General features: G+C 43.7%; 2 protein-coding genes across 5 annotated transcripts in view; one reads left to right on the plus strand and one right to left on the minus strand.

The window, feature by feature from the left end:
* The window catches only part of LRBA (LPS responsive beige-like anchor protein), a 397,410-nt gene that overhangs the window by 155,463 nt on the left and 219,603 nt on the right, over window positions 1-22,344 (minus strand). The window lies entirely within an intron of this gene.
* On the plus strand, window positions 20,108-21,387 carry MAB21L2 (mab-21 like 2). Its single transcript, XM_013175307.3, has one exon. It carries the CDS (start codon window positions 20,161-20,163, stop codon window positions 21,238-21,240), a length of 1,080 nt encoding a protein of 359 aa, XP_013030761.2. The 5' UTR covers window positions 20,108-20,160; the 3' UTR covers window positions 21,241-21,387.

Here is a 22,344-nt window from a genome sequence, read left to right on the forward strand (position 1 = left end):
TTAATACGTACAGGTATATATGAGGTGACAGATGGCTGAAAAAAACTATTTCTGGACAGGGGAGTGGATAGCAAGACTTCTTCAGTTCCCACAGTTGGATGGGATACGGGAAAGGCACATCTCAATTCCTGTAGAATTTCTCCTTGCTTCCCAATGGAAATAACTACCAAAAACTTTACAGCTAACTATTTCTCTCTCCAAAAATAATGTCAGCTCCCCACCTGCTTTTACAGGAAACTTAGAACAGACAAAATGCAGGTACTGACTCCTTCTGAGCAACAATAATGAACACTTATTTCAAATGACTATGAAGAAAATATATGGAGTGGTGGGCAGTGAAGGCACAATGCAAACGGACATTTAACCTCTTCGTGTACCCTGTAGTCCATGCTTTATTAACTGCATATGAAAACAACGAAGATACTTTGGGAAAATGCTCAGGGCTCTCATTCCTGTAATGCCATTGTTTCCTAAGACTAAATGCACCCTATGGGTTGAAGTAGGTACAGTACAGCTGCACCAATGCTCTCTGATCTGTGATAGTGAATTCTTTTGCCATTGAAACTCATACAGTTGATCTGCAAGTCACATTTACTCATCAGGCTTCATGTCAAAGACCTGCAAAATATGACATGCCAAAGACCTGCAAAATATGACACAATGTCACACAGCCCGCAGGACAACCATCTATTTGCCTCTTGCCTAGAATGAACTAAAATACCACGTTAAGAGATCATCTTTGCTTTCAGTTTGTGTATTTATACCGAAGAAACTACCTGCTACACAATTAAACTGAACTGTTATTTTAGTAAATCATGTGTTCTTTAGTCATACTATTAAATCACAGAAGACGTTTACAGAAAATATTAAATCAATCATGTGTTGTATACATATGCATACTACACTAGCAATCCAGCTTGGTAGAATTCACTCTGGCGTCCACTGAATCCAGCTATGGAACTTATTTAGGAATGCTGGGGATCCAAGTGTGCTTCCCACCACTTTACTGCATGCCACAGATTGCTCCAGGTCACTGGAAGTCATTTCTTGAATGCGAAAGGTCTCCTTCTATGGATCCAGCTGAATTGCTATAGATGACTTCCTGATATGTGTCTACCTAGCAATGATTCTCCCTTTTTGCATACCCATATCTCAAAGTTGAAGTCAACCAAGAGACTTTCTCACCATAAGAGAGAGCCTTCCAGATTTAATCTTTGTGCAAGCAGGACCTTTTATTTTATTTCTTCACCTCTATGTTTTATACATGTACATAACTGTATTTGCCATTTTGAATGTTGTAAAGAAATGCTTTCATATCTATGTTATCCTAGGCTGGATTGAGTTGAAGATGATCTCACGATAATAGTATACATCAAGGCATTGCTCTCCCAGGAGCATAATAAATCTGTAAAAAAGGGTACCAGGGCACATTAGTGCATGCCTCAGTTCTCCTCCATGTTCTCCAGAGTATCCAAAGGGTGACAGAACATATGACCAAAACACGGCAGGGGTTGAAAGCTTGTGTCACAGGGGTCAGGAGAAGAAGAATCTTTTAATAACTAAGGATACTCAGAAGGGCTAACAGGCATGCAGAAAAACAGTGGAGAGTATATTGAAACATGAAAGACCCTCACTGTAGTTTGTAACACAATCCAGTATAAAAAACATTTTTGATATCCAAAACCTCTTGTCAACATAATGCCTGGGGGAAAAAAGATATCTTTCAGGGTGAAAAACCTGTACCGCTTCCTACAATTCAGAGGGTGTGCAAAAGCAGACTGTGATCATCATTATCACAGCTACTTAAGCCACCATAAATCCAGACTGCTGCAGAACCACAGTCCCTGGTCAAACATTTGTTATACCAAACATACCTTGCACTAGCACAAAACCCAGGTAACCACATACAGAAAACTATTTCAGGGAGCTTTGCCAGCTGAAAACTAACCATTTGTTAGGGGTGGGGGACTCATTTTTAAATGAATCAAACCTAGCTTGTGGCAAGTTACTCAAGGCAGTATGTATTTAAGTTGAATTTTACTGTCTACCCCCATACACAATACCACGTGAACAAAACAGGAACCCTAAATGGCCTAGATTGTATAATCTCCCACGTGCTTCTCTATCCCTAGTTACGGCAACTTTCCTTACTGACAGGACATGGCAAAAGACCCATTTTTCCTTTAAGAAGTTTCCGAAGTCTGAAGGAAGGACAGAAAACTATGCCACCGATCTCCTGTTACTGAGGCTACTTAGATTACCTAAACATTCACACTTATAATTACAGACAGAATCTCTAACAGTGCACATTAAGCAAGTATTTGCATAAGTACGTATCTACAAGGGTAAGTCTGGTGAGAAATATCTCAGGCTGTAAAATTTTCATATGTTCCAGAATCTTTTCTTCAATTGTTCTCTGCACTTCTCCAACATGAGTAATGCTTTTGTTTCTATATATTGAAGTGAAAATTTGTCCAATAAAGTACATATGCTTTCTTCTTAAACAGCATTAGAACTTGATTTTAATTATAAAGGGTATAGAAGCACGAAGAGTCTAACAAAACAGGCATCCAGAATATCTGTTTTGTATTGCTGCCTAATATTTTAACTGCTGCAAGGTGGAAGTGCAACTTTAAGGGCCATAGCAGGTTATGCATGGTACATTAACTATATTTTTCTGTACAATCTACAATGCCCCCATACAAATAAAAAATGTTTCCTTGGTGAAATAACCACTGTCCTTTCAACAGCACCAGGCAAGTAACTTTTAAGCAGGCAGTTTCACTACTGGTGTGAATCACATCTACAATAACTTCCTGCTATTCCCTAAGGACCACAGAGAGAGTTTTCCTAGGTGCTGTAAAGGGGAAAACAGAAGTAATTTACCAAAAGAAGATCAAACCAGTCTTGTAAGTAGGAAGTGAGCTGTCTTGAGTTTCTGTGACTTACCCTAATTTACACTTTGAGTTAGTGTAAGAACCCATCCCTTTTGATTAAGGAATACAGTTGCGTCCAGAAGAAAAGGGGTATGTAGTGAAAGATGCATACGGTCAAAGACAGACAAGATGTGCCTTACTGAGAAAATCACTATTCCTACCGAAAAGGGGCCAGCAAGGTCTTTAAGGTACAACGCCAAAGTGAAGAATGACCCACTTTAAAACAGGATTAAAAGCTCATCCCAAGATCCAAAAAGAACACTCACAAGCTTCTTGTATACAGACAGTGACAAAAGACATGCCTTTATTTCACCTGTGCATGCATAAATAAATATTGAAAGGATTTTATTAAAACCAAGGCTAGAGTACGTATCATTTACTCTCGGCAGAAATTTACAGGAATAAATTCTTCGCAAATACTTGTCAGATTTGGATAAATGTTTAAGATCCACCCTTGTATTTTTTCACTAGCCTACCTTCCTTCTGCAGTGAGGCATAAATTTTCTTTTAAATATACTGCACAGCAGTAAACACCGCTCGTGAATATAAGATTTATAGCACATTAATAAAATCATATAGGCGCACTGGCCTTAAATATATGAGGCACACAATTTAAGTTTTCATGACTACCTCAAAAGAGACCTAGAGTAGCCATGCAGCATGTTTTAATCTACAGAATATTTACACCTACACATCATTCACCTCTTACCTATCTCTAATTATTTATTTTCTCCAGTACAGAACGAACTTCTGAAAGATTAACGTTACACAGAGGAAGTGATATTTACTAGATTAGTTTAGGGTGGCAAAAAAAGCAAAATAACACTTACCTACAAGCAACAAGAGAGCACAGGATCTTAAGATTTGTCTCACATAAAAGAGAAATAAAAATATCAAAGAAAAAATATAATACCTAAAAACAATGAAGGAGAGGCAGGAGGCAGAACAACAAAAACATCTATAATCCAAACTCCAACGAGCAACAGAATTTCTGCAAATATCTTGGTGGATACTCGTGGAAGACAAAATACCTATGACATAACATAAGAGTGCAAAAGTCCAGAGATAGTAAAGAACTTCTGAACTATCATTTCAGTTGGTATTTATCAATTCATTGTTGGAATTTTATGTCAATCAAATTCCTGTATATCAATTCAAGATGAAATTGCTTATGAGAAATGTTAATTTTTGATCTGTCAAACAATCCTACATGGAGGAAAGGTTTCAAAACTTTTAAAAATAATGAAATTTTTTAAAACAAAGGATTTGGGTTAAAAAAAAATGCCTTGCTTAGTTAAATTTTGGAGATTATTAATTATGGCTATTCTTGTGCACACACACTGAGTGAATAGTACTTGAAGCCAGAGGACAAAATAAAATACTTAAATTGACTCAATTTGATTTTAATACCATTAGTTCACAGAGGAGTTATTTTGTTGTTGTTATTTGTGTTTGTTTGTTTGTTTTTAAGCTTTGATTTTTCACCTTATTCCAGGTATAGCAGACAAAATATCAATAACTGACTTAATAAGAAAATGCTTTCCTCCTGACTCTGCTATACTCCTATTTGTTTTCCAACAATGTAATATAACTCAGTTAAATGACTTATTGTGGATATAGATCAGGAAAATCAGAATCCAGACCAAGAGTAATGGGAGGCAAATCTTTAATCCTTCAAAGGTGCCCCCGCATTGCCAGAGCTTTGCAAATAAGGCACGTTTTCCTGAAGTGGGCTACTGAAACTACCTTGCTACGGGGAAAATCTGGAACTAAGACAACCCAATCACACTTTCACTGGCTTCTCCTACCTGTCCCAAGCATAAGGCTAATTAGGGATATATTTAGGATAGATAAGGCAGGCCAGCACATGCTGCTCTGACCAACTTTGTTTTATGCTAGTCGTTACAAGCCAGAAAAAGTTGTGCTCACTTGCACTGAATGCTAAGCAAGTGTCCTGCACTGAAGAGTAATTTTCTACCTCAGTTTGTCTCCCTAATGAAGATCGATTTATTCCTACATCCATAAGCATCAGTCACCTTGCATACTCTAACGTAAAACCTTATGGGAAAATCAGTGAAAGTTATCATTTTAGAATCCCTGACATGGAGAAATCACAAAACTAAAACATCTGAAATCATTAACGAAAAGGTATCTTAGTCAAAAGTTTATATACATTTTTTATCCACTAAGAGACCGAAGCAGACATTCCCAGCAGCTCAAAGAGAAATCACATTTCAGGTTTACATTTCAATATGGGACAGCAGAAACCAATCCTAGTACAACTGGGGGAAATTGAAGGTTTCCATCCTGCCTCGTATGTAACAGATGTGGGAAGGGGGGCCACTAAGCAGGTAATTCATCGTTTGCCTTGATTTAATTCAAATGAGAAAAAGAAAAGGCAGGAAGAATATTCTGAAGAATAGGTGGAAGCAATATTCCAGTTTTGTATTCATATGCTAGCAGTGAATAGAAATCCGTCAAGAGGTTTCCTTAAGAAAAGACTCTTTCAAAGTAGTTTCCATGAAAACCATTTTTTCCTCAGAGCGCATGCAGGTCATTGCATGAATTGATCAGTATAAGATACCTAAGCAACAGAATACCTATTTTACTCTGGGATTAAGGAGCAGAAGACAAGTGTAAAATCTATTTAAACCAGTACAGAAATAGAGTTTATAATGAATCCTAAAATTCTAGCACATGTTGTCAACATAATTTGTGGTAGGTAAGAAGACACAAAAAATAGCTAGGAAGTTTCAAGATGTAAGCAATCTATGTGATTCTGAACTTATGTAAGAGAATCTTAGTAAAATTCTTAGTTAATTAGAATTAGTTACTTAGTTACTTAGAATTCTTAGTAAAACAATCTTTGAATTTTGCTGCCCTGTGACGCAGATGACATAGAATATAGCAACAGCTCCCCAATATCACATATGAAACACAATTCATTCTCCCTATGAAAGTGTTATCTTTCCAAAGACTTTGAAAGTTGCTCACAGGAATAAAAGTAGACCAAGCGACTCTTGCATAAAAAGACAGCCACCAAATATAATTAGAATGCACAAGGTGTCTCATGTATGTACACAAATACACACTGCAACATGTAGACAAAATTAAATCCTTGAGATACAACACTCCTCGGTTTTAATTTAAAGAATGTATAGATACACTGAGTATCTACAACCCCAGATCATATTTAACGAACAAGTACAACTTGCTGGACACCAACAATGTGTTCAGATCTGTAGTGGGGAACAAAGTTAAAACAACAGACATCCCAAAAAAAGCAAAAAGCCGCTCAGTATTGGCACAAATTTACAGGAGCATTATCAATGACTTCATGTGAAAAAGGGAGGACTGAGGCCTCATAAAAAGCACAGCTCAAAAGTAAATATTTTATTGTAATACAGATAAACACTTGTTTCCAAAATTGTTATATAGAACTTACACAATATTTACATACTTAAATCCATTACTGTTAAATAATAACTCTTTGGAAGAAAGAAAATAAATTCTGTACATTTGTACAGCATCTAGCAAATTCAGTCCTGACTCAATTGGCACAATACTGATATAATCATTAAATAAATGTGATAGTAATGCAACCTTCCACGCAGTAAAATTAGATAATGGACTAATACATTGCATCCTATTGATTCTGAAATGAAATTGTAGAAGAGAGTCAACAGTGCCACAGTCTCCAAAAGATCGTACCTTTAATTATTTAATATAGCCAAAATGTAGTAATTTTTCAGAGGAGTTTACTTATCAACATTCTTCATCTTAACATTATATTCCAAATTGTATAAAATATTTTAACATTCACCAGATTTAATGCAATACGCTTTATTGCAAGAGACAACAGCAAAGGATTCTGATTCTTAGAAGGTCCCTTGCAGTATCTCTGGACGTTTACATAACAGAAATGGTAAGCTAATTTATATTTCTAGCAATTTCTTTTTTCAAATGGACTTAGTTAATGACTTTAATCAAACGGCTGAAGGCTCTAGATTAAAAAAGACATATTTACCTAAAATCTACTTGAACCCACATCTAACAGTACTCAGGTTTGTTCAGAATGAAGGATGACAAACACTGGAGATATGCTTGTGATTTCCTCCATTTCAGAAGAAGAAAAACAAACATACTGAATAAAATGTCAGCTTTTGAGTTTCAAAGTGGGGGGGGGGGGGAGGGGGGGGGGGGCGGGGGGGGGGGGAGAAACGTATTACTTCAAAAAAAATGTTTCAGGAAAATCACAGGCGTGTCAAATCACTATCCACCTTTCTTTTAAGCAATACAAAAGAGCAGTAATGAACTCAAATGTCAGGTAAGCGAGACTTTAATTGCCAGATTCTTTGATAGCAATGTACTCATTTCAGGTGGATTTTAAGAATCAACGCAACTTCAGTCTTCCTAACTAACATACACACACATACATACACACTGTTTTTAAACAGCACATCAGTCTAAAAGGTGTTTTGTCAAATGATGCTTTTACCTTTGTTCTGAACATGTTTTAAGGTGTTTATTTGTTTGGGGTTTTTTTCATAGTTTTCTTGCAGCTTGTTTGCAGTTAACCACCACTTCTTGCTTTTGAAATAATTTTTCTTTGTCAGCTTATAGAGGGGTTCAGGCAAAATGCTAAACTGATTGCAATTGTATCACGAACATCTGCAATGTGTCGATCATTTTATTGCTAAATTCTTCAAACAGTTGCATGTAAGTAAACCGACTGATAGACAGTTGCTTCCAGACTGAGCCTTAATAACTTATCACAAATCTGTTTTTAGAAAAGGCATTTTTCTTTGTGCTGTCTTGTTATCTTGCAATTAACTTCAGAAGTTCCCATTATAATCGGTTTTATTTTTCAGAATTGTTATTTGTTTTTTCTTATTCTACAACTACACATATTGTTTTTATAAAGCTATTCTAAAATTATTTCTCTGCTAGCCTATAAATTTTTAAAACCTACTGGACACCCATTTTATGTCGGCTGTATGAATTAACCTTCCCACCATAAGAAATTGTCTTTCAGACACTGATGCTGTGAAGTACCTGTCTTCTTTTACTTACAAATTATAGACTGTTTCAAAGTGTAGAGTGCTTCAAAATAAAAATGAAAGTAGTGTCCGATCTCAAACAATATTTTTTTAAAGAAATTACCCCAGTAAGTCTAAACAGATATATGATTACAATCATAAGTTTTGGATCTTTTGCTTTCCTTATATTCAGCATATTAAAATGTAACGTTTTTAATGACAGATTAGAAAGAAGACCAGACCCACTTTGAAGTATATTGCATCAGGAACGTGCCACTGATGCATTGTTTGTTTAATTCAGCTATATTTGATCCCGGCAAATTGTAATTCTGTAAGCTCATTTAAAACCTCAACAAACCCCAACTCTTAAGACTTTATTTACTAACACTGTTTATGCCTAAATTGCTTGAAAATACCTCGACAAACCTGACATTGCAAACAAAGACCACACTTCCTGTTACAATATTGAATCTGGAACATCATCAATGTTTTGTTCAGCTTGCATAAGTCACAACTGATTGGACACAGTCCCTGTGGGCATGCCATTTCATCCAGACTGGACGGTTCATTAGTCATAATTACTATAACTGTACAGCAGAGACTGCAGTTTTATCTCATCATACATCTTTGATAAAGCTGCTTCTATTTCTGCTTCATCAGCATGTGAAGTTACATTATTGGAGCTTTTATTTTCCAATCTGTGATTAACGTTGGTTGTTCTGCTTATGAAACGCGTACTAACATTCGAGATAACATACAAAGTCAGGCCACGACGTGACCACCACTTGAACTTTGTGTTAAAAATCGTGCAGCAGTTATTGCTGCACAGGAAGAATAGATTCTGAAATGACAGACTCGCTAAGAAAATCTAACAAAGAAGATACCAACGCTCCGGTTTATAAGAGGAGATAACTGTTGGCTTCTATTGTGAAGTGTGATCTAAAATAGAAAAAGACTTGATCTAATAACAAATGTGAATGCAGCTCTTAACAAAATGTATTTCAAACGTATACAAGTAGCGCACTAAGGCATTTTCTTGTCGTGGTGCTTGTTGCTGATTTTTCCATCTTATTGTGCGGTAACAGGAAACACAAAGCCTGGTGGCACCATCTGAGTGTGCAGCGTGTACCCATGATAGGCCACATAAACAGTCATAATCGACAGTTACATGCAGGCACTGAGGCTGCAAAAATCCCAGAGTAATTAGTGTTGTCTGAATGCAATGACATCTGTTTTCTCATGGTCCTCTAGACTTGTCAGGCCAATAAGATGTATATGAAAAAATATGACAAGCATTGCAAATGCCCTTCTGAAAGGTCTCACTTTGGGGGAAGCTGAAGAAATGACACATGCCACCTCTTTTTTTGCCAATATACCTAACAGCCAAAGCTTCAAGATTTGAAAAGGTCTTTTGAGTCATTTCGCATTTGACTATGAAAGGTTTATTCAGAACACAGGCACAGTGCTTAGCAAAGAAAATATTGCAGCAGGTTTTGTTCTTTAACAAAAGCAGGCTTCATTAACAGAAGAGGAATAAAACGTGACTTCTGACTGGAGTGCTTATATGTTGGTCAGTGTCAGCTATACCTTCCTTTTTAATTGAAGCAGCAGACACCAGCTAGCATATAATGCATATGCTTGTGTGTGTGTGTATATATATATATATATATATACACACACATTTTTGTATATTTTTGCTTAAAGAGTGGAACAAGAACAGTTTTACAGCTGAGATTTCTGGCATTGCAGAAACATTATAGCCTTTCCAGCTGAAGACCTAGGCTTTTGCTTTAGGATTCACAACCTTTTTCCTTAATAGTGCCTATCTCTCAGTTCTTTCTCTGGACCGTAGCAGTATGTTTGAGCATGCGTTTTCTCCAAGAAAGACATTAGTCATCATTAACAGAAGCACTGACACCAAGCCTAAGTGCCTCTCCACAATGACCAAGTGGCAATCATCTTTCTCTTACACTGTCACTGCTGATTAGGGTTTTCTTTCATGAAAATTTAATTTGTCGCCTTTCTGCAGCTCCTTTTTACGTTTCTGCAATAACACAACATGCCAGCAACACTGAAAATGCACTGAAAGATGCTGTACTTGTTTATAAGGAAAGATAAGACTTGAACTGCTCGGCTGTACTTTTTACCTCGTTTAACATAAAAAAAGGCCCTGCGAGACGTAGTCACTACTGACAGAGGAAAAACTCTCACTGAATAGCTAAGGCCTCAGACAACCCAGCACACCTTTTATCCAGCTAACCGAAAAATATTTCCTCTGGAAGACAGTCACCCCGTCTTCCAAGGCTTTGTTCACTAGGCAATGCAACAATACCTAAACAGATTTTTATACCTAATTAATTTTATAACTGCTTCAAATATACAGGTACTCAGGTTTGTAGCTTATACAAATATTTATTAACGGATTTCTTAATCCTCTGATAAATTTCAGCTCGCTTCTTGCGTCTGTGTCAACATTGCTCTTGCAGTTAAAAAGGCAGCCACGAAGAAAATGGCTCTAGCGGCTGCAGACGGATGAAAAAGTTTCAGTCATGTATGATACTTTGCAGCTATTCAATATACACAGTCTCAGATTCCCGCTCTGCGTAACATTACAAACATTGTTAAACAAGATACCATAGCAATGAGTTATTTTAAGGAAGTTTTTCAAAACATTTACTCTCCTGCTTTATTTCAATTTGTTTAAAGATTTTTTTTAATTATAAGCACATGCTATTTTGTTAACATCTGCGCACAGCATAAAACCTGACTGAATTCCAACTTCTGGAAAAATGCGGATAACTTGCATCCCTCACATAGAGCAACAACACTAGAAAACTTCAGGAGATTCTGATATTTTAATTCATTTAATTGATTTTCCATACAAGTATATTTAAAAACTAAAGCAACAACAACAAACACTTATTAGCATGTTTAAGGTCTCTCAGTATCTTTCTGAATTTATTGAAGTGTACACCTAAAGTTTGGACGTAGCTCTATTAAATTCAGAAACCACGGCTATTAAAGTCCCAGTAATAAAAACTTTTTTTCAGCTTCCTAAAGTATTGGTACTCCACCACCGACTGAAAACAGCATCGGTAGTCAGAACAGAAACTGTATTGACAGCACTTTGGATTTATAAGAAAGCCTCAGTATCTTTAAATAGTCTCCACATATGAAATTTAAGAAGAGGAAACTAGGAATTAAAAGCGGATTTTGAGCGGCAGACCACGACTGTTGCGCTGCCGCGGCAGTATAACCTTGATTAAATGCAGAGCAACGCTAAAGTAAAAACAAAGCCCTGCCATGGTAACCTAAATTAACTACTGCAACAGACCCCGTTTAGGCAGAAAGCTGACGTTTTAGGCTATTCTACTCGATCTGGAGAAAAACGTTTACTTTCTCAAAGCGAGCCAAGCTTCCCGGCCAGGCCTCCGCCATGGCTTTGTTCTCCACGATCTCCTCGGCTCCTCGCCTAAGCAGCTGCGGACGCAGATGCTGGCATCGTCTCTCCGCATCCCCGTCAAGTTCAAGTACAGAAGTTTAGCTCTTTGACTCCCACCCCCACCTCCAAGTCACTTGTCAGGAAAAGGTTGGGCGATTTATTGACCACTGCTGGATGCATACTGTCAGTGCTGAAGGAAATATGAGCGGGGGCTGTCGCTACTGTTCTGGAGCTCATTGATAATGACATACCTGCCTCTGTCACCCATTACCCATACTACAAACTACTTAGACCTAACTGAAAAATCAATAGCCTACTTGCACTGGTTCCTGTGGCTGCCTCCTTTGATTGTCAGCTCCTGTCTAGGGTCAGCACTTACATGAAAGGGGCTGTGACTGCCTGATGCTTTCAGGACAACCTAACGATATGAAACTAGCCAACAGAACAGTAAATTCTGTCCCCCTGCCCTCCTCATCAATTAGGCTTTGACTAGGCTTGCCTGTAGAAACCTGACCTTTTAAGTTTAGGTGAATATGGAACTAGCTGAACACACCATTGCCCTCAGCACTGAGCCAGGAAATCCACTGACAGGTTAAACAAAACAGAAGGTTGTAACTGTCATAATTTGCATTGCACTTTCACGCCAACAAGGGTGTTATCAGTGGGGGCAAGCCCTGGAACACACAACGCAAGCACCCGAAGTCACTCTCCTCATAAATTTTCAAGTGAAGGGAGATAAAACATAAATTCACAAATGACCGGGCATTTCAAGTCCCACTTTCTTTCAAGTTCACGCTCTGGAAACCCGCCCTGTACCCATGGGCAATTGCCCTCCGTAGGTGTGCTGGCACTTGAAAGCCGCTTAAAATGGACTTCCACGATAGACGACGAGGGAAAGCTACCTGCCTGTGCCTCCTAAGGGCTCCTGCGTTAGTCTTACTCTCCCCTGCATATTTATATGCACGAATACTAACCATTAATGCATTATACACGTGCGCACACATGCACACCTGTCTTTGAGAGCAGCAGGTAGGCATAAATAATTTAAAAATCCCTGGAGAGTCCTAACTGGCACTTCTGAGCAGTACTGGCTTGTACATCCTGTATCTTGGAAGTCCATTAGCAGCATCTGAGTATCACTGTGACCACAACCAAATGATAAATGACACATTTTAATGCATCTTCCCTCCTTAAAGAATATTGACAACCATGGAGCAAAGAACTGAAGCATGAAATCTCAGATTTAAAGTAAAGGCTGAACTATTTCCTGAAGTTGAATACAATAGCTACAGTAACTATATACAGATTAAAAAAAGTTAACATCCGAATGTCTTGCTCCATAATAATTTTAATTATTTTAAAAATTATTATTTTATTAAAAACAAACAAAAATATTTTTGAATACTCTTATTAGTGTTCATTTCTTTTAAATCAGGTTTCAAGCAACAATGGTTTTATGCCCTTTTGAGCCCCTCCTTCTGTAGGCCTACCATCCTCGATACAAGCATTAGTGGGAAACATAGACAGCACGTGTGATCGAAACAATTTATACAATTTGAACACTGGAGCTTCATCATACCATGAAAGGACAGGCTAACTCTATGAACTAAAATTATATTTTTTTGAAATCCTGTGAATTCTAGGAATTTTCAACGCTCTTTATGCAGTGCACAGTTAACGCCTTTTAGTGTAAATATACAAACTACTCCTGGAAACCCCAGGCAAGATTCAGAGTAGTAATTTACCTGCTGCTTTTTACCCTACAGCTGAACCTTCTGAACTCCCGCACCCTGAATATCCTTCTCACAGAAAAGCATGCAGTGCCAGATATAGGAACGAGCTCTTACGTAAATAAATGATAGGAGAACTGCTGCCGTTCGGGTTTTGGAGTTTAAGATTCTGTCGCAAACCTTGAGACACTCTTGTAAGCTATTTTTCTGACCACCACCTCAATACGTGTCAGTCGCTGCATTTAGCTTATTTCAACTGCATATTTAGAAATCAGTAAGAAAAGTTTAGAAAAAAAGTTTAGAAAATTAAAAGTTTAGAAATCAGAAAGAAAAACAGCTGAATTACAAAAGGCAAAAACTTCTTTTTTCATGAAAGCTTCAGGTAATTACTGCAATAATATCTGTTATATCTTAACAGTCAGTTGTTCAAAATACAAGTAAAATAGAAGAAATGCAGAGAAAACCTCTTGAAAATAACAGCGTAGCAGCCTATTAAAGCACTGTTAAATAAGCAGAACAGCGGCTAGAATTAATATTGCATTCCAAACAAACTACAGAGCAAACACTAGTTAAAAATGGTAGACCTAATTGAGTCTGGATGGACCCCTTTACAGACCTAATGCAATGATTAACTATGCATCTGGTAGCATGTCAAGTCCTTTTTGTGTGCCTATCTGATAGTGAAGTGAAAGGGCATGGACAGTGTCCAGTCCCAGCAAGCAAATCATTTGGAAGCAGTCATAGCCATAGATCAAAGATTTTTCACTCTATCCAAAGTCTATTTAAACCCACCAACCCAGCCCCTTGTTGCAGACAAAACCAGTTAGAAAATAAGAAAGACTCCTTGGGATCCAAAGATAATAAAGGAAGATAGAAGGAGAAAATGAAGAAAAGAAACAGACTGGCAGAACCTTGATTTCCATAGGCCAAGACAGCTGTTTTACATCCTAGTTTTATTTCAGATGGTTAAAGAAAAAGAACAATTTCCATCCCTTAGATCACCAAATATTATTTCAATTAAACTATGCAGATGGCTTCTATACATTATTTGAACCAATACAGTCTCCCCTTCCCAGCTCCAGGAGATGGTACATTGAACTGTTTTGCACGCAGGTTTTATCTAATTCATAAGAAAACTAAAAAGAGAGCAGCATATTATCATGGGGAAGTTATTCTGAAATAAGACACGCACAGCAAGATATAAAATAGGAATAGCTATGATTTGATTCTCTCATTAGAAGTAGCAACAAACCCCCTGCAATGATTTTATAACTAGTAATACACTACTTTTATGCCAACATACTACTTCAAAAGGATACAAGTTTATTACCATAAAGTACAATGAGCAGAAAAATAGACAGCTCTAACTTTGCATTAAAACTGTAAAATATTTGAATAAGGAAACAATTACAAAACTGCTCAAACAGGAAGCACAAAAATAAATAAATAAATTACATTTAAGTGAAACTCACATGCCTTTTCTACCGTATCCAAAGTCAAACCCTAATCATCTTAAAATACTGGGGGGAGAAGGAGGGGGACAAAAACAAAACAAAACAAAAAACAAAAGAGAAAGAGACTCGACATATTCCATGCTGGTCAGCAGTGCTATTGAGAAGATTGAACCCCCTCTGCCCCTCCTCCCACACCCCCCTTTCCCTTTATAAATTGCACTCGTGGAAGCTCACTAAAATGCTGTAACCTTTAGGGTGGCTGGTGAGGAGCCGAGTATTTCACACTGCTATACGTGGTACTTGGGGAAGTACTTTTAAAAAGCGTATAAATAAGAAGCTTTCACTTCTGGAACTAGAAACTGAAAATTTTTAAGACTATGGTTATAGAATTCTAAATATTCATAAATATCCTTCATCTCAGCTAGCTGCATGAGGTTTTCAATCTTTAAAATAATTCATCTAACCAATTAAGGCATGTAGGTTACTGTTTGTTAGCATGATTACTCACTGTATATGCACAAGATACGTGAACATGTAAGATAATAAACATCAGGCACCTACTCATAAAGTGAAAAGTCACGGCCAAACACCTCTGAACTATTTATTTCTTAATTTCCAGAACTTTGACTTTGTTTAGAATATCCACATAATTTTCATATTTTTAAAGGAAGCGCTCACTTAGCCTGAGAGCATTTTTAAGAACAGTACGAGAGATTACCATCGTAGCCCACCTCAAATTTTCCCAAGCAAACACGTGTTATTGCATTCAACTTGAAATCAAGTTGGCAAAATCCCAGCATGTTACATGCTTTCATACTTTTAAAAATGGATATTATTCATGCAAGTAATCAATTACTGTAAGTAATGACCAGCCAACACACTGAACTTAGTTAATTCTGCAGGATGAAATAGCATGCACCCACCGCAACCGTATCCAAACAAAGTAACAGGCCAACAAGAAGTTTTTAAAGAAGAAAATGCTATTAAAGCATTAGAACTGTTCTTTTCTGGTGCCCTCCCCGTTGCCAGCTTACTGAAGGCAAACTTATGAAACAGTGTTTAACAATCTTACAGCTAAATGTCACAACTATTCATCGCGAGAAAAGAGAAACTACCTTTAATGCAAGGTTAAAAGCAATAGAGAAAGCCTTCAGGTTGCTCATGGTTTAACAGAATATGAACACATCCACATTTTAAGACAGAATAGGAAAGGAAAAATAAGCTAATTAAAGGAGCAGTTGGAACCTTCCCCCTTCCCAGTCCAGAAAGAAAGCAAGGGGAAACTTAGAAACATGAATAAATGATTTAATTATCATACCACTCAATCTTCATAGCAAAAAAAAAATTAAAAATAAAAAATGTAGATTTATGTAATACCCTTAACTGATGAGATGCATTAATGACATCTGCAGAAGTGAAAACATCTTTCCTCCCTCAACGTGTGCTATCAGCTAACTTCATAAACACAGTCCTTAGAACAGATCGGCAGATGGTAAAGCCAAGGCATGACTTTAAAGAAAAGGTACACACTGCATACTATTGAATGTAAACAGAATTTTAACTGTCAAACCCACAGCAGCATTTACTATAACCATTAACCTGGTTTCGCTGTGGAGAAACACAACATGCATTACTGAATCATTTCTTCTCAAATCCATACATTCCCTGCAGCAGTTCAAGCTCCATCAGCAGTGCAGGAATGTATGAAAATGACAGGCAAAGGGCACTAGCTCTTTTCCCATACTGTTCTTCTATAAATGGAAGCAGAGTTCTACAAAGCGCTCAAAGCTGAGAATGTTTGAATACTGATCCCCAGGAAAAAAATCTGACGATGTTAGGTTCCACGAGCAGATTAATTTTTCTGTTTTCCACAAACCTGTTTCCCTTAAATGAAAGGACAGAAAGGAAAGCAGCTACTAGGAAATAATGGAGCGCTAGCTGGGTCTCGTCTACAAAGCTGCTACAAAGAAAGCGTATGTGTACACATACATATTTCATATGCTATTCATAAAAATACTTATTATCCCTTTTGGGAGCACCTGTTCCTGCATTCGCTTTTCTGTCTCCACTCAGTGAGGGGTGAGTGGAGAGAAAAAGGGTAGATTTGGCAGAAACCTTTTAATAGTCTCAAGTCAATTTCATTAGGCTTTGATTTGACTTAAAAATTAAAAGTTGCATCTGTTACCTGTTACAGAAACTTTAAAAATGCACCTTTTAGAATAAAAAGGCTCTGAAATATGTAAAGCATGCCACTGACAAGCTAGCTAGTCAAGCAACGGTAAGCATGCTACTAGATCATACAATAAAAAGCGTGGGTGCTTCTTGCTAAAACTCCGATTTGTTTTCCAGTTTTCTTCTGGTTTTGTGGTTTTGTTTGTTTGTTTAAGGGTTAATACAGAGGCAGAGCATTCTCTCTCGGGGAGGGAGGGAAAAAAAAAAAGTCTCCGCACATTTCCTAGCAGCCGTTCGCTGCCACTCTCCGCAGCGGGGAGAGAAGCGAGCTGCGCGCCCCGTTTCCACGTGTGGGTTTACACCGGAGCGAGCTCCCCACGGAGCCGAGAGGGAGGGAGCGGGCAGGAGGAGCCGAGGAGAGAGCAAAGGCGCCCTGCACGCCAGCCCCCTTCCCGGGAGCTTTTTTTACAGAAGCCCTCGCTAACAAAACACTATTGCTCCAGGCAGCGGCATGCTGATGTTGGCACCGCTTAAACCAAACAAACACGATGTTTAACAGTCAAATAAAATGTCCCGCAGCCTCCCTAATGAATTTGTCAAGGACCATCAGATCACCCCCGCCCCTGCCTCATTAACTCAAGTATGATGAGACGGATTATAACGAGAGAATACAGATCAATCGGGCTGAAGGCTTCAAGTGGCTTTTAGCCTCGAGAGTTTCCCTCTCGGCGGCGCGCACACACGCCCGGGCGGTGCTTCTAATGGCATACGGTGTCTCCTGCCGCTGCCCGGGCAGCGAGCCGCCCATGGGCTCCTTGCACAAAAGCGGAGGTGACAAGGGCTCTTCAGTTACAGCCTCCTCGGGTGCTGGTCCCCCTCCGATTATTCAGCCCGGCGAGAGCAAATTCCGCCGCAGACGGAGCTCGGCTTAACGCAGCGCGGCCGCAAGCGCCCCGACGCAGGAGAGAAGGCTTTCCCGTGCGTTATTCGCTGCAAGTGTTTAAGTTTATTGCTCAAATGATGTTTCTAATTAGCGCCGGGGCAATAAATTAAAGTCGGCTTTTGTTTAGCTGATTTATTATTTACTAGAGCTTCAACCTCAGACGGGAAAATTGGTAATGAATTGTTTTAAATCCGGACGCCGGCGACGCTCTGCCATCAGTCACCTTACCGGGGGCGGGGAGAGGTCCGCGCTCTTTCTGCTCGGCCCCAAAAGGGGACCCTAAAAGGGGATCGCGCTGCTCCGCTCCCAGGAGCCTCCTCCCGCCCCGGGGCTGCCGTGGGACCGGGGGGCAGCCGGGCCGAGCTCGGCGTCCGGGGAAAGGGAGAGAAGGAGGGCACCTGGCCGCCCCCGGGGGCTGCTCTCTCTCCCGCCGGGGACAGCGGGGACCGGGGGCTGCAAAGCAGAGGCCGGGCGGCTCCGCGGGGAGGAGGCAGCCCCGCCGCCGGGCTCACCCCTACTTCTCCCAGCGCGCAGTCGGCCGGCCCGAGCCGTGTTTCTAATTTAAACGCACGCGGCAAGCAGCCGGCGCTGGTGGCTTTATTAAACTCAGCCGGCCGCGGCGAGAGGGGAAGGAGCGCAAGGACAGGGGCCAGGCGCCGGCCGGGCCGGGAGGAGCGCACCGGCTGCCGGGGAGCGGCGGGGCCGGCACCGGGACCTCGGGGGGCAGGGGGACTTCGGGAGGACAGGGGGATCTCGAAGGGGCAGGGGGACCGTCCGGTGTGTCGCTGCTGTCCCGGGGTCACGCCGGAGCTCGCCCGCCCCGTTTCGGGCCGGACATAACGGAGCCGCGGCCCTACGGCTCCGTACCGATGTTAATGCGAACTCGCAACAAAAACCAACGCGTCCTTTACGAATAACTCGCTCCTCCGCTCCGGGAGGACGCGCGGAACTTTTCGGCGCCGGGTTTATCGAAACGAAGGCGAGTGCGCTCCCGGCCGAGGGCAGTAAAACAAGGTGCGCGACTCGGGGCCGGCGCCGCTCTCACTTTCACCGCCGCAGCCCGGCGCGAGCGGCAGCGGATTTATGCCGGCGGGAGAAGTACCGCTCCCCCTTCCCTCCCCGGCACGCGGGCGCCGGGTCTCCTCCTAGGGAGCGGCCGGCACCGCAGCTTTTCCCTGCCCCGGCGGCGAGCCACGCGTGGGCTCCGGGCACCGGCACCGGGAGCGGGTCCCGCGTGTGCCCGTGCGCGCCCCCGCGCCCGCCGTGCCCCCGCCCGGCGCCGCGATTGGCCGCGGCGCTGACAGCTCGGCGGCGAGTGTAGGAGGCGCGGCCCCGCCCCCCGGCCGCCCCGGCCCCATTCATAAAGTACAGAAGGCGCGCGGCAGCCCAGAGCCCCGCCGCCACGCGGAGCAGCAGCAGGAGGAGGAGAGAGAGGAGGAGGAGGAGGAGGAGGAGGAGGAGGAGAGGCGCAGAAAGTGAGAGCCTCGGCGCGCACTTCCAGGGGTGGGGAGGGGGAGGAGAAGCGCCCTCGGGCACGGCGGCTACGCCCTCCCTCCCGCTCAGGATAAAACACAAGTCTGTGCAAAGCGAGAGAAAAAGCAACCCTAATAAATCCAAAGGGGCTCTGGTAGCGCTGCGGGCCAGGAATGGGAGAGCGCAGACCAAGCGCGCAAGTCTGCGCCTAGAGCTAGCGAGAGCCGCAGAGCCGGGCTCAGACAACGCCTCCGGCAGGAAAAGGGAAGTCACCAACACCCCCTGACAGGCTGAGAGCGGCGGCCAAACTCATGCACGTCGCTGGCGGTGCCACGGACTGAGAGCGGGAGCGAGGGAGGCAGCCGGAGAGGGCTCGCTCTGCCGCTCGGGGCATTGCTCGCATTCTTCTCCTCCTCCTCCTCCCTCGAAACTTCGCCGCCGACCGGCTCTGCTGCGGGGACCTCCTGCGCCTCCCGGGGAAGTTTGGCCGGGCCGGGCTTTTTTCATGAACTGCTGAAGCGGGGGCGCAGCGGCGAGGGGGGGTGGGCGGCCGAGCGCGAAGGCAGCGTGCCCCCAGCGCCCCCCGCAACTTGGCGCTCCGGCAGCCGGCGGGGGCTGCCCGAGGCCCCGCTCCCGGCCCCGGCCCCGGCCCCGCCGCCGCCCGGCTCGCCCCGTCCCGCCGGCCCGAGGCTCGTCCTCCTCCCCGCCGGGGCAGCGCTGGGGCTCGCCGCTCCGCGCCTCGTCCTGCCGAGCGCTGCCACCTTCCTCCTCCTCCTCTTCCTCCTCCTCCGCCTCCTCCTCCCTGAGCGTTTAAGGGCGCTCGGCGGCGCGCCGCTGCCGCCGTCTTCCCGGAGGGGGTGGGGGGCTGCGAGCCGGCCGGTGCCCTCGGCGAAGCTGCAGCCTCCGCTAAAGCATTGGATCCCTCAACGTACTGCGAGAGCCCGGTGTACAGCCCGGACCTGTGCCCCAACATGATCGCCGCGCAGGCCAAGCTGGTGTACCAGCTCAACAAATACTACACGGAGCGCTGCCAGGCCCGCAAGGCGGCCATCGCCAAGACCATCCGGGAGGTGTGCAAGGTGGTGTCGGACGTGCTGAAGGAGGTGGAGGTGCAGGAGCCGCGCTTCATCAGCTCCCTGAGCGAGATCGACGCCCGCTACGAGGGGCTGGAGGTGATCTCGCCCACCGAGTTCGAGGTGGTGCTCTACCTCAACCAGATGGGCGTCTTCAACTTCGTGGACGACGGCTCCCTGCCGGGCTGCGCCGTGCTCAAGCTGAGCGACGGCCGCAAGCGCAGCATGTCCCTCTGGGTGGAGTTCATCACCGCCTCGGGCTACCTGTCGGCCCGCAAGATCCGCTCCCGCTTCCAGACGCTGGTGGCCCAGGCCGTGGACAAGTGCAGCTACCGGGACGTGGTGAAGATGATCGCGGACACGAGCGAGGTGAAGCTGCGCATCCGGGAGCGCTACGTGGTGCAGATCACGCCCGCCTTCAAGTGCACCGGCATCTGGCCGCGCAGCGCGGCGCAGTGGCCCATGCCGCACATCCCCTGGCCCGGCCCCAACCGGGTGGCGGAGGTGAAAGCGGAGGGCTTCAACCTGCTCTCCAAGGAGTGCTACTCGCTGACGGGCAAGCAGAGCTCGGCCGAGAGCGACGCCTGGGTGCTGCAGTTCGGCGAGGCCGAGAACCGCCTGCTGATGGGCGGCTGCCGGAACAAGTGCCTCTCGGTGCTCAAGACGCTGCGCGACCGGCACCTGGAGCTGCCGGGGCAGCCGCTCAACAACTACCACATGAAGACGCTGCTGCTGTACGAGTGCGAGAAGCACCCGCGGGAGACCGACTGGGACGAGGCGTGCCTGGGCGACCGGCTCAACGGCATCCTCCTGCAGCTCATCTCCTGCCTGCAGTGCCGGCGCTGCCCCCACTACTTCCTGCCCAACCTAGACCTCTTTCAGGGCAAGCCCCACTCGGCCCTGGAAAGCGCCGCCAAACAGACCTGGAGGCTAGCCAGGGAAATCCTCACCAATCCCAAAAGCCTCGACAAACTATAGGGCTCGCACCCGCCCGCGCCGAGCTCGCCCTCCGCAAACGACCGCGGCGCCCGCAGCCTCCTCGCCCCGCCACGCCAGCGACGGCTCGGGAAGAGGCGGCCGAGGACAGGGGGGAGGCTTCGCCCCCAGCCACCTGCAGCTCGGCGCTTAAAAACTTGCGGCCGGGGCGCCCAGCCCCTGCCCCAAGCCGGGGAGAGCCGAGCCGAGCCCAGCCGAGCCCAGCCGCGTTTCTCCCAAGTCACTGGCAGAAGCGATCGGACTTTTGCCGCGGCCAAACGAACGAACCCCCACAGGTACCTTTTCGAACAAATGTATAGTCCTTTTCTTATCCTCTCTTCTTTCGCCTGAATGTTGTCACCAAGTGAAAAATTATTTAACTATATGTACAAATCGCCCTTTAAAAAAGTTTTACTGATGTTAAATGTATTTCGGTGCCAAGGTCAGATTATGTGCCCCGCGACTGACTTGTTGCAAATAGTAATAAAAATATTACTTTAACTTTACTTGGACTTTTCGTCACTGGTTCTTAAATTCAGGCAAGTAGATTCTGTCTGAACCTCGGGAGGAACGTTAAAAAAATATAAAAAATAGAATAAAATCGGCAAGAGCCGGCCTGGAGGCGCCGGGCAGCCCCCGGCTTGGCACGGCCCCTGGCGCCCTCAGCGCTGCCTCCATTTTCTGTGGAGCCCCGGCGGGCTGCACCACAGCCGGCCCCCGCACCCGAAAGTGAGGGCTCGCTTACTTTCCTCCTGGCTTATTTTATTATTTTTTATCGTTAACACTATTTAGTAAGTTTCGAGCGCTTGCATTTTGTTCGAAAAAAAATTCACCGCTAGCTGCCTTGGCTGCCCCGAGCTGTCCGTTCGCCTTTGACTCAAAGTATAGATCCACCCTGAATAATTAACGCGCTTTAGAGCGAAGGGTCGATCCTTTTTTTAAACAAGCAGTCGTTGGTTGGTTTCTTGTTGTGTTCGGTTCGGTTTTTTTTTTTTTTCCTATTTTTATTTCCCTTTTCCCCGCGGATTTGCAGCCGGCGGTCGCGGCGCGCCGTGCCGCAGCCAGGCAGGGCGACTTGCCCCAGGGCGATTTTGGGAACAGGGGCCG

The sequence above is a fragment of the Anser cygnoides genome, chromosome 4 (genome assembly GCF_040182565.1).
Source record: "Anser cygnoides isolate HZ-2024a breed goose chromosome 4, Taihu_goose_T2T_genome, whole genome shotgun sequence".
In the NCBI taxonomy this organism is placed as follows: Eukaryota; Metazoa; Chordata; class Aves; order Anseriformes; family Anatidae; genus Anser; species Anser cygnoides.